The sequence below is a fragment of the Carcharodon carcharias genome, chromosome 20 (genome assembly GCF_017639515.1).
Source record: "Carcharodon carcharias isolate sCarCar2 chromosome 20, sCarCar2.pri, whole genome shotgun sequence".
Classification (NCBI taxonomy): Eukaryota; Metazoa; Chordata; class Chondrichthyes; order Lamniformes; family Lamnidae; genus Carcharodon; species Carcharodon carcharias.
This window is the reverse complement of record NC_054486.1, coordinates 41,036,342-41,048,830: the sequence shown is the minus strand read 5'-3', so window position 1 is coordinate 41,048,830 and position 12,489 is coordinate 41,036,342. Positions and strand designations below refer to the sequence as shown.

The window sequence follows — 12,489 nt, the reverse complement described above, 5'->3', positions numbered from 1 at the left end:
TTCCTTGCTTATAGCAACATGGCTGATTACTGACCTAACTGAGGTTCAGAGAATTGGGCTGTTCTAGAGCAACTATGAATGGCCAGAGCTAGCATGTGAATGGTGAAGGAACCTGTTTTTATAGAATCAGAATGGTTACAGCACAGGAAGAGGCCATTCAGCCTGTTGTGTCTGTACCAGCTCTATGCAAAATTAATTCCCTTAGCCCCATGCTCCTGCCTTTCTTCCACAGCCTTGCAAATTTTTCCCCTTTCGACAATGATCCAATTCTCTTGAAAACCACAATTGAATCTGTGGCCACCACAATTTCAGGCAGTGCAATTTTTCCCCCCCATATATTGTCAATTTTCTATAGCAACTATTGTATTACTTTTCTATTAGCAGCTGCAGTTGTACCACATATAACTTTGAAAACCCTGTTTCATAGCCCCACTTAAGTCCTAACAAATAGTCCAGTTAAGTGCTGCACTTTGAAAATGCCTGTTGATTTTCCAGTTGATAGCATCTGACAATGGAGATTTTGATGTATTTGAGATAGTATTGCCAGCCACTCAGAATTTTTAATATATAATAGGTGTACCTTTAGAAAATAGCTATTTTTTTCTCTAAATACCATCATATCAGCTGAAAGGGTAGGCAAGGCCTTCCCTAGATTCACCGATGCCATTCTGAAGCCGATTGCAAAGAAGTGCATGGATGCAATGAAATGATGATTTTTTTCCCCTCCTTGTGGTGAAGTTCTTTTGCTGAGTGTTTTGCCAAAGCAATTGGATCATGAAGCCAAGGCAAGTGGAGGATGCAGGCACAATGCCATGCCTTGCCACTCTAAAGCACCACAAGTTAGTGTTTCAGTAGGTTGTGTCCCTGCAACACCTTTCTATTTTGATTTTAATTATACAGCTTAAATTGTAAAATGTTGCCATTCATAAAATTGAGAAATACTAAAGCTATTTTTTTTCTCCCTGGCAGGAGGTTTTACGCTATACTTTCTGTGTTATAATGTTATGGGGAGGTGCCTATTTTAAATCTACCTCAGCTCCTGACTCTACCTTAGTCATAATTTAGGGTTCCTCTAAATTTGCTATCAAAAATTTTTTCTCAGTTTTCTTCTCGGCTGGAAGCGCTGGCCCACAGTAGCTCTTTGACACCCATCCAATTGACAATTCTTTGTGTGAGCTCAGATGCCATGTGTCACTGAGCTCTTCAACTTTGAATGCAATTCTGTGAAATCCAGCCCTCACCCTAAATCCACAAACTAAGCCATTGGATAGTGATCTGGAGGATGTATTGTAGCTGATTTTCTCCTTAGTCCAGGAGCATTGAGGCTAACCCTCTGCCTGCAGTGAAATCTGCAGACAGAGACCAGGGGTCAATGGTGCACCGGCATTGAGTACCATTTCCACCTATGCCTTCGGAGAAGCCTGTTCTCATTTGTAAAAATAGTTTGAATTTTCCTCAAATACCAAAGCAAACTACTATGGATGCTGGAGATCTGATATAAAAGCAGCAAATGCTGGCAACACTCAGCAGGTCAGGCAGTAACTCTGTTTCTCTCTCGACAGATGATGTTTCAGACCTGTGACCTTTCATCAGGAAAAGAGTTACAGATCTGAAAATGGTAACCTGGGATCTCTCTCCACAGATACTGCCTGATCTGTGACTCTTTTACTGATGAAAGGTCACAGACCTGAAACATTATCTGTCGAAAGGGAAACAGAGTTACTGCTGACCTGCTGAGTGTTTCCAGCATTTTCATTTTTTGCTATTGGAATTTTGTCTAGTGGGTATATGTGTCATTTTATTGTGTAATGCCATTAAAAACAGAAGATCTCATTCTAATTTTCACTTTCTGCTGTTAGTTGATCTCAACTGAGACAACGTTATAGGACACTGTGTTATGTGACATTGCTTTGGGTCATTAGTCTTTCCTCTTCCTCCTTATTTCTTCTCAGTAATTTCTGCTGGAAATAAGAAGTTTTCTAGTGAGAACGGGATCAGGGCTTATTTAGCATGCCTTGTCAGTTAAATAGCATGCTGACATTGTCACCACATGCCTGAAAAGTAGCCACATGACTGATGTTCCAAAGGATTGCTAAGAGCACCTTCTGGTGAAACAAGGATGGAAAATTGGTTTAAGTTGGACTTTTTTTTAAATTGCCAAATCCTGTTATTTAGCAACTAGCTTGTAATACTACTGGATAGTGATTAGAGGATTGTAGAAATTTATAATAATAATTCTGCTTAAAACCATAATAAACAGTTTATATTTAGTTTTTACCCTATACCATGTCCTAGGCCCAATGCGTCTTCAGCTGCTCCATCAATGGCCTTCCCTCCTTCCTAAGGTCAGAAGTGGGGACTTTCGCTGATGATTGCACAATATAAGCACCATTTTCGACTCCTCGGACACTGAAGCAGCCCATGTTCAAATGCGGCATGGCTTGGACAACATCCAGGCTTGTGCTGACAAGTGACATGTAACATTCGCACCACACAAGTGCCAGGCAATGACCATCTCCAACAAGAGAGAATCTATCGCCCCTTGACGTTCAATGCCACTACCATTGCTGACTCCCTCACTATCAACGTCCTGAGGATTATCATTGACCAGAAACTGACCAGCCATATAAATACTGTGGCTACAAAAGCAGGCCAAAGGCTAGGAATCCTGCAGCGAGTAACTCAACTCCTGACTCCCCAAAGCCTGTCCACTAGATACAAAGCACAAGTCAGCAGTGTGGTGGAATGCTCAGCTCCAATGACACTGAAGAAGCTTGACCCTATCTAGGACAAGGCAGCCCACTTGATTGGCACCCCATCCACAAATTTTCACTTCCTCGACCACCAACGAAGAGTGGCAGCAGTGTTTCCCATCTACAAGATATACTGCAAGATCTCACCAAGGCTCCTTAGAGAGCACCTTCCACACCTGTGACCGCTATCACCTAGAAGTACAAGGACACATGGGAACACCGCTACCTGGTAGTTCCCCTCCAAGTCGCTCACCATCCTGATTTGGAAATATATCACCGTTCCTTCACTGTCGCTGGGTCAAAATCCTGGAACTCCCTCCCTAACGGCACTGTGGGTGTACCCACACCATATGGACTGCGGTGATTCAAGAAGGCAGCTCACCACCACCTTCTCAAGGGCAATTAGGGATGGGTAGTAAATGCTGGCCTAGCCAGCGAAGCCCACATTCCTTGAATGAATAAAAAAAATTGGCTGGATTTTTAGATGAATTCACATGAATGGTGGTTCTAAAAGAGGCTTTTAACACCTTTGCAAGGAAGTAAACCCGTGCAGGCGTGTAACGGTCTGGTAAAGACAGATTGAAGCCTGCTTCACCTCCTTGGACAAGGCTGACATGAATAAATAGCCATTTGGATCAGGTATGGAGGTCAATTCAATATTTGTAGAATTGTAAGTTAGCGAGAAGCAGCTAACAGGGAGAGGGCAGAAAAGTCTTAAAACAGGAGGGGAAAGTATGGCTGCAGCATTTAATATGTTCTAAATAAAGTCGGCGATATTAAGTTCCTCAGTCATATTAATATTAATGATTCTGCTTTGTTGCATGATTGATTTATCTGAAAGTGGCTGACTTTAACATACAAGTCAGTTTGAAGTCGCTTTGATTCGATTTACTTGTAGAAATAATGCTTCATTTTTTTCCTTTTTGACATTGAGTGTTTGTTTGAGCTAATGGCAATGAAACAATGTCTTAACAAACCTTCCCGGGATGACTAAGTTCTCCACCCTGACATAGAACTTCAACTGGGATTTTGGTTTGAAGGTCTGAATGCTGTACCTTGCATTGAATTCATCCACTGAGCCATCACAGAAGCTAAGATTCCTTTTTTTAAGACCACTAGTTTTGTTCCCAATATGAAATGTTGGCAGATAAATAAATTGGAATTTATCTAATGAAGTTTAGTTTTTATTATGCTCTTTCTCAGACCAGTCATCCTGGAGGCTTCAACCTCGTTAAACTTGTCCTAAAATGCTAATGCATAATGTGTTTCATCTTCTTTGGCTAGGTGGTGCATTCTATACATCGGAGACCATAGAGGGTGCAAGGCCACATTATAGTAACTCTTGGGCTCCTATTCTTCATGCCACAGCATTGTGGCTGAACAGTACAGGTTTCATAGTAATTGACCCGGATGAAGGCTCTTCTCGTCTGTCCAGACCTGTAACCCCAACAATGCTGGGCCATGAATCCACTTTGGCAAATGTAGCTAAGTCACCAGAGGATGTCAACGCTGATAGATTTCATCTCATTCTAGGTTAGTTATTTAGTTAGCTAGTAAGTTAGTTATAGAATATTTTTCTCTGTAAATGTAATTAAAGAGTATGTTTCATAAGTATGCATGCACATTATATTTAGAAAGAGACCTGTAGGTACTGTAAATCTGGACAGAGATTTGTATTGCAGATCTATTTGCAAAGTTTTCCTTGTTAGAAAAATATTTTATGAAGTAAATATTATTATATTCGTTATTTAAAATAGTTAACTAAACTGAAACAAACAAAGCAACCTGATATGAACTTCCTTTACACTTGATTGTTGTGGATTTTTCTCTCAAATTTCACAATGCAAAAGTGTGAGAAACAGCAGATATCCGGAGCTTGATGGCTGGATTTAGACATTTGGGTGTATTTGCAGTATTAACAATAAGAGCCTGTATTTATATTACACGTGTAACTTAGGAAAGCATCCCATTGTGTTTCGTGCAGGTGTAAGGAAAATAGATGCTAAGCCAAAGAAATAGAAATTGAGAGGACTGATGCAGTCACAATCCGATCAGCTGTGATCTTATTGAATGGCAGAGCAGGCTCAAGGGGACGAATGACCTATTCCTGCTCCTAATTCCTATGTTCGTACAAAAAGCCTAGTCTGAGATGGGTTTTAAGGAAGGTTGTAAAGATTAGAGGGAAATGAAGGAGCACAGGCTGGGAGAAAGAATTCTAAGTAGCGGAATAATGGTGAGACAAAGTTAGGGATGTACAAAAGCCATTATCAGAAAATGGGGAGTCTGAGGTGTATTGGAGGAAGTTAGAGAGAGGGAGGCCACAAGAGATATGAAAACGGACATGAATTTTAAAACTGTGACTTTGGGAATCAGGAACCAATATGGATCAGTCAAACTTTCTGATGATTGCAGAGTATTCAGTTCTTAAGATAAATTAGTAGCCTGTGCCCCCATGCAGTAAGACCTGGACAGTATTCAGGCTTGGACTCTAAAATGGCAAGTAAAATTCGCATCATACAAGTGCCAAACAATAACCTTCTCCACGAAGAGATCTAACCATCTTCCTTTGACACTCAATGGTCTTATCATTGTTAATTCCTCCATCATCAACTAACTGAACTGGACCAGCCAATAAATACTGAGGCTACAAGAGCAGGTCAGAGGCTGGGAATTGTGTAACAAGCAACTTGCCTCTTGGCTCCCTAAAGTCTGTCCACCATTTACAGGGCACAAGTTAGGAGTGTGATGGAATACTTTCCATCTGCCTGGATGTTTGCAGCTGCAGCAAAACTCAAGAAGCTTGACACCATCCAGGACAAAGCAGCCTTCTTGATTGGCACCCTATCCAGCACCTTAAGGCACCATGTGTTTGCATTGTATACCATCCACAAGACGTACAGCAGCAGCTTGCCAAGGTTCTTCAATACCACCTCCCAAACTCAGACCTGTACCACCTAGAAGTACAAGGGCAATAAGCGCATGGAAACACAAACACCTGCAAGTTCTCTTCCAAGTTATTATCCTGGAATATATCGTGCCGTTCCTTCCCTGTCACTTGATCAAAATCTGGGATCTCCCTACTTAGCAGCACTGTCAGTGTATTTTCACCACATGTTCTGCAGCAGTTCATGAGGCAACTTACCATCACCTTGAGGGCAAATAAATGCTGGCTTTGCCAGTGATGCCCAAATCCCTTGAATGAATTTTTAAAAATGTATGGTGGGATTTGTGGCTGGGCAGGATACAGGCCAAAGGACGGAAGGCCAGAAAGGAATGTGGCCAAGAGTTTATTGGGAATGGGGTTGTGGGAGCAGAAGGTAAATGTTCTGGAAAGATCTTTTTTGGAGAAAAGATGGGAGAGAGACTTGGATCCAGAACTTCTGTGGGAGAAGACTGGATAAAGGTGTTAGTATAGGAGAAAAAAGGAATGAGAAGCAGTTGAGTGATGATTGGTATTTTGGTGACAAAGAAATCCATAACTCCTCACACTTGTCTTATGAGGTGAGAGCAAAAGGAGCAGTTTAAAGGGCGTAAGATTTAGTGGGCTGTTTTGGCTGAACAGATTGAGGCCTTGTTGGACTTGTGGTTAAGTTAGAACTGTCCATGGATCAGTCAACTAGTTGTGCACAAAGTCTGTTCAAGTTTGCGCACCTCTAATGTGGGAAAGTAACTGTGTGGTCTTAACTAGAGGGAACAGAAGGGCTGGGTGAATATCCCTTGGGGACGAAAGTTGAAGCAAGAAGGAGTTGAATAAATGAGCAGCTGTAGATATATCATGACAAAGGGATGGATATTAGAAAGGACAATTGTCAGCAACTTTAACTCTTTGTCCTGTCATTTTATATATAAAGAAAAAAATGCAGTGGTTGTTTTAAAAACAATTGCTTTTCTCCAAAATTTCAGTTACTAAACCCTACAAAAAAAATTGTGTTTTATTGTCTATGTTCAGTCATATTCATCAGATTCAGTTGAGCCAAATGGCCTTTTTTTCTGGTGCAGATTTGATATAACTTGATGGGTTAGGATCAATGGGCACACTCTGGTACCTCATCCAAGTAGCCATTATTCATCTTTGAGCTTTTCACAATGAGTTTCAGTAGGTTACTTAATTATGAGTGGGTGGTAAGGAGTGCAGTGTTGACACTATCCTTGCATGATGCACACATCTAGCAGATACCACTAGAAATCAGGAGTGGGAACCATGGCTGATTTTTACTCTAAGCAAATGGTGTGAAAGCCCAATGTAGTGTCTCCTGAGGCCAATTAACTTAATTGAAAACTCAGATCTTCCTGGTTTGTACAGCTCAATTTCCCACTGCTAAAGCCTGCTGAGCCTTGATGTGTTCCTAAGCTAGTTTTAAAGGCACATTTTGCTCCCCTGGGAATTCAGTAAATTTATCAAATGATGGACAGTTTTTGTGTCACAGATGGCCAGCAGAAGGGAGGAGAGGAACAAAATTGATAAGAGGTGGCGATACCCATACTATTATAGATGTGTATCACTCACTGATGTAAAATAAATGTTCAGCTCATAGTCCTTTGTCCCATTTTATGAATGAATTTGAGGAAAGCTGCACAAAATTATTCCATATTGCTTCTGGCCAGGAAATAGAAAGAGCAGGAGAAATGGACAAGCAGTAAGAGTGCAGTTGTTCCTTTTATAACATTTAGAATTATGTGGTAATTCAGCTAAGAAAGGTGCATTTGAGCAGCAATCTTGCATGTCAAGTATATTTTGTAACAAAACTGAACTCAATGCATATTTTGTTCTCTTTCTTTTTTTTAAAAGCAACTGATTTGTTTTTAAATGAGCAAATTGGTTTCCGCAACCAGACTGGTGAAACCAGCTAGGTTAGGTTAAGGAGTTGAGAAAAATATTATGTTCTGTTTTACTGCTTTAATTACAGGAATCAGCGTGGAGTTTCTGTGTTCGCCACGACCAGATGCACCAATGGAAAGCATCGTAGCCTGTTTACATGCTCTGCAGTCACTGCTGGATGTTGTTTGGCCACGTTGTAAAATAGGAAGCAATCAGGTAAATAAATTCTATAAAGTCTTGGTTTACTTCCATGTTACCTTTTTTTAAAAATAGAATTAACCTGTTACTTTATTGAGTCTGTTCACCATTTTCAGTTTGGCTTAAATAAATTAACATGCTTTCACATCCCTTCAGTGACAGTGAGCCATAGAGTTTGAGGAATTCCAAAATTCAATTCCTGAATGGTAAACTGATTAACTTTGATTTGGCATTTCTAGAATTGGCCTTAGCTAGAAAGACAGATGATTACTTTCAGCTCCCAATTGCTATTCATTTATTCCTGTTGAAAATACAGAAGAATGAAGTTCTTAGAAGAATAGGTTTCAACTCCATTATAATGGTGCAAACAGTCCACCAACCTGCATTCTCCAAGTTCACAAATGGAAGTTTTGGCAATGTACTGGGGAGCTGTTACAACCATATTTGGGAGATCTTTGGGTGGGAAAGGAAAGTGGAGAAAGGAGTAGTTTATGCAATGCTTTTAACTTTTAATGAATAATAAACATTGCAGTGACCAACAGTATGTTATCCTAAATATCACCATGAATGAGGTTAATCTGAAAACTTGCTTGTGAGTTACCTGTTGTTTCAATGGCCTGTCTAAACAAATTTTAAAATGGCTTTCTCTCCCCAAACTCTGTGCAGTGACCCAAAGTTTTGAGATAGTAATTCTGCATGCTTTCGTCCTAAGTGACTCACTTCAGCTATCACTGCTTTAATCAAATTTCATAAGTGCTTTGTTTCTTACTGCTTTTGAAATTATATTGGTTGCATTCTTTCTCCACATATGTATGCAATAACAATTTGACACATTTAAACCATATTTAGTTACCCTTCTCTTTATTTGCTATTCCTCCTTTACAATAGACCTGTTATAAAGCAAAGAAATCTGGTTTACTGGTTGAGCTAAAAGTTAAAACTGACACATCGAATTAAGACATGATGTTCTGTTGTATAAAATTTTAATCCTTTCTCTACTCTGTGCCACTGCCATCTTGCTCCAGTGATAGTCTTCATGCATGAGAATTACCAATGAATGTTTATTCATGGGGCTATCATAGCTGAACCAACCCTTTTCTTGCCATTATCCACATGTCCACTTAAAGCGTAGATAACTGGATTGTGGTCAAGAATGGGAACCATGAAGGAGTTGTCTACTTTGGAGATTGAGGTCAACTGTAATGCTCTCACAAGTGCAGATTGACTAACTTAGATCTGAGACCTCTCAAAGCTGATTGGTTAAGTAGCACTCCATGTGGTGCAGTTACCTACAGTGCCGTTAGGGAAATTTATTGCATTCTTTTACTGTATTTGGTAATCTTAACGTTATTTTACCGTTTTTCCTTCGACTCCTACAGTCACATTTGGGATACAAAAGTAGAATTTTATACATGATTAACTTTGCACGTTCTAAAACTTATCGAGTTGATATTCCCCTCCGTAGTTAAATTAAGGTTCGCCTTGATGCTTCATTCTCTTGACCCAGAGTAGATTCAACTATTTTCCAAACTTGTTTTTTTACTGTGGTACATACTGATTTAGTATGCAGGGAAAAAGAGTGGTTTCTGTGTTTAGTATTTTGACTGGTCTAAATTCACCTCCACAAAAAAAGTCTCTATGGGTCCATCTGATGTGTTACTGGGTCATACAGACTACAAAGGTCCTGAGTTCAATATATTGATTAGTGCTTAGCTAACTGATCTAAACCAAGAGAGTGCTGTTGACTATAGGGTTGCACGCTTAGGAATGCAGTTACATTGCAACATGGCTTTTCCAATGATTTCCTCTTGAAGTACATCTGCTGACAACTGGTTTGGGATCAACTGTGACCCTTTCCTCTCTTGTTTTCTCTCCACCCCACCCCTTCCTTCATACCATTTCCAACCTCATTGCATAGCTATCAAAACTCATGGTTTAGACTTGCACTTGAATCACTCTTCCAGAAAGACAGCAAAGAGATTCTGGTTCATGTGAAAAGACAATCTAGTTTGTGTCATTGCCTCTAAGAAAGGAGGCTTAAGGGGAGAAAATGTAAAATATTGATTTGGGCAATTAATTTAAAATCAAGAAGCAATTGTCTATTATGCAACCAACCTAAAAAATATTGTAACATCAGTTAAGTACAGAGACTTCTATGATTTGTCCTCTCAAGGAGGAAAGTTATCGGGTTCTTTTGAAATGAAAATGGATTTATTGACATTCCATGGTAATATTTCAATTTATCCAGTTATCTAGAGAAAATAAGTCCTGATTCAATTAAATACCCTGGGGTCTTGTTGCATTTACTATGTATTCTGAAGTATAAGATTTTCTTTTATTACATGTGAGTAGGTTTATAGTTTGATTGCCTATGCAAGCTGTCCTTTATCTTATTGGGATTGCATTTGATTCATGTTGGCCTTTCAGCACAATGAGAAAAGTTGGAGGATAGTGTGTATTTTTTATTGTCCACTTTGCTATTTCTTTAACTGACATCAATATGAATTCCCTGTTTTTTTCTCATTACAGGAGCTTGGAGTGGAATTGCTGAATGTGCTGCATCGATTGATACTGACACGCGAGTCTCCATCCATCCAACTGGCTGTAATTGAAGTTGTCGAACAGATTATACGTGCAGCCCAGGAACATGTAAAAGAAAAACGGAGAAGTGCAGAAGGTGGGCATTCATAGAATGCATCTAATTGGTAAACATAGAAAATAGGAGCAGGCTATTTTTGGCCCTTCAAGCCTGTTCTGCCATTCAATATGATCATGGCTGATCCTCTATCTCAACGCCATACTCCTCTCCCCATGCCCCTTGACACCTTTAGAGTCTAGAATTCTATCTATTTCCTCCTTAGATATATTCAGTGACTTGGCCTCCACAGCCTTCTTCTCATCTTAGTCCTAAATGGCCTACCCTGTACCCTGGGACTGTGACCCCTTGTTCTAGAACCTCCCCCCCGGTAGCCAGAGAAAACATCATCCCTGCATGCAGTCTGTCCAGCCCAGTCAGAATTTTATACGTTTCAAAAAGATCTCTAATTCTTCTAAATTCCAGTGAATACAGGCCTAGTCAACCCAATCTCTCCTCATTCGACAGTCCTGTCATCCCAGGAATCAGTCTGGTGAACCTCCAAGGCAAGTCAATATACTTGCTTGGGTAAGGAGACCAAAACTGCACACAATACTCCAGGTGTGGTCTCACCAAGGTCCTGTACAGCTGCAGCAAGGCATCCTTGCTCCTGTACTCAAGTCCTCTTGCCGTGAAGGCCACCATGCCAATTTCCGGCTTAACTGCTTGCTGCACCTGCATGCTTGCTTTCAGTGATTGGTGTACAAGGACGTCCAGGTCCCTTTGAACAACTGCATTTCACAATCAATCACAATTTAAATAATAATCTGCCATTCTGTTTTTCCTACCAAAGTGGATAACTTCACACTTATCCACTTTATACTGCATCTGTCATGTATTTGCCCACTCACTCAACCTTTCAAAATCACCTTGAAGCTTCTTAACATCCTCTTCACCACTCACATTCCCACCAAGTTTTTTGTTGTCAGCAAACTTGGAAATATTACATTTGGTTCCCTCATCCGAATCATTGATATAGATTGTGAACAGCTGGGGCCCAAGCACTGATCCCTGCGGCACCCCACTAGTCACCACCTGCCACTCTGAAAAAGACCCTTTATTCCTACTGTTTCCTGTCTGCTAACCAATTCTCAATCTATGCCAATATATTATGCCCAAATCTATGTGCTTTAATTTTGTACACTAACCTGTTTTGTGGGACTTTATCAAAAATGTAAAGTCTATAAGTTGATCAAATCCTTTGCACCAAAACTGGTCAGTGTAGCAATGCATTAGTTTACTAATGGTGTGTGCAATAAAAGTTGAACTGCACATTTGTGTCCATTGTTTCCCACGTTAAATATTAAATTTAGCTGGACATTTAAGAAGATGGGCATTTAAGAAGATGAAGGGAAACAAAATGTTGCTACACATCAAGAGAGGTAAAAGTTGGTGGAAACAACATTAAATAAGGGCAATTATGAGGGCGTGAAAGCTGAGCCGGCTAAAGTGAATTGGCAAGTTAGATTAAGGGATAGGGCAATAGAGATGCAGTGGCTAATATTTAAGGGGATATTTCAGGTTGCACAGAGTAGATAGATTCCAGCAAGTAAGAAAAAGTTCAAGGGACGGACACATCGTCCGTGGTTAACTAGGAAGGTTAAAGATAGTATCAGACTTAAAGAAATAGCATATAATTATGCAAAGACTGCTGGCATGTCAGAAGATTGGACAGAATATAAGGAACAACAAAGAGTAACTAAAAGACTAATAAGGAGGGAAAAATTAGAGCGTGAGAGAATGCTAGCCAGAAATATAAAAACAGATAGTAAGAGTTTTTATAAATATTTAAAAAAGAAAAGAGTTAACAGAGTGAGTGTTTGTCCTAAAGAAAGTGAGTCTGGAGAATTGATCATGGAAAACTAATGAGATTGCAGATGAATTGAGCAGTTATTTTGCATCAGTTTTCATTATAGAGGATATAAGTAACATCTTGGAAGCAGGGATAAACCAGGAAATGGAAGTGGGGAAGGAAGTCAGGAAAATTACAGTCACCAGAGCAAATTGTTGGAGCTGCGGGCTGACAAGAGCTGGGTCCTAATGGACTTCATCCTAGGATCTTAAAAGAAGTGTCTCGTGAGATA

The 12,489-nt window shown here is 40.0% G+C and overlaps 1 protein-coding gene across 6 annotated transcripts in view; it reads left to right on the top strand.

Annotated features, from left to right (window-relative positions):
• heatr5a (HEAT repeat containing 5a) overlaps positions 1-12,489 on the top strand; it is a 181,100-nt gene that overhangs the window by 126,255 nt on the left and 42,356 nt on the right. For all 6 annotated transcript variants that reach the window (XM_041214493.1, XM_041214495.1, XM_041214496.1 and 3 more), the window contains 3 exons: positions 4,038-4,286; positions 7,661-7,788; positions 10,300-10,447. In XM_041214493.1, the coding sequence (XP_041070427.1) occupies positions 4,038-4,286; positions 7,661-7,788; positions 10,300-10,447 (525 nt within the window). The remainder of the gene's footprint in view (positions 1-4,037; positions 4,287-7,660; positions 7,789-10,299; positions 10,448-12,489) is intronic.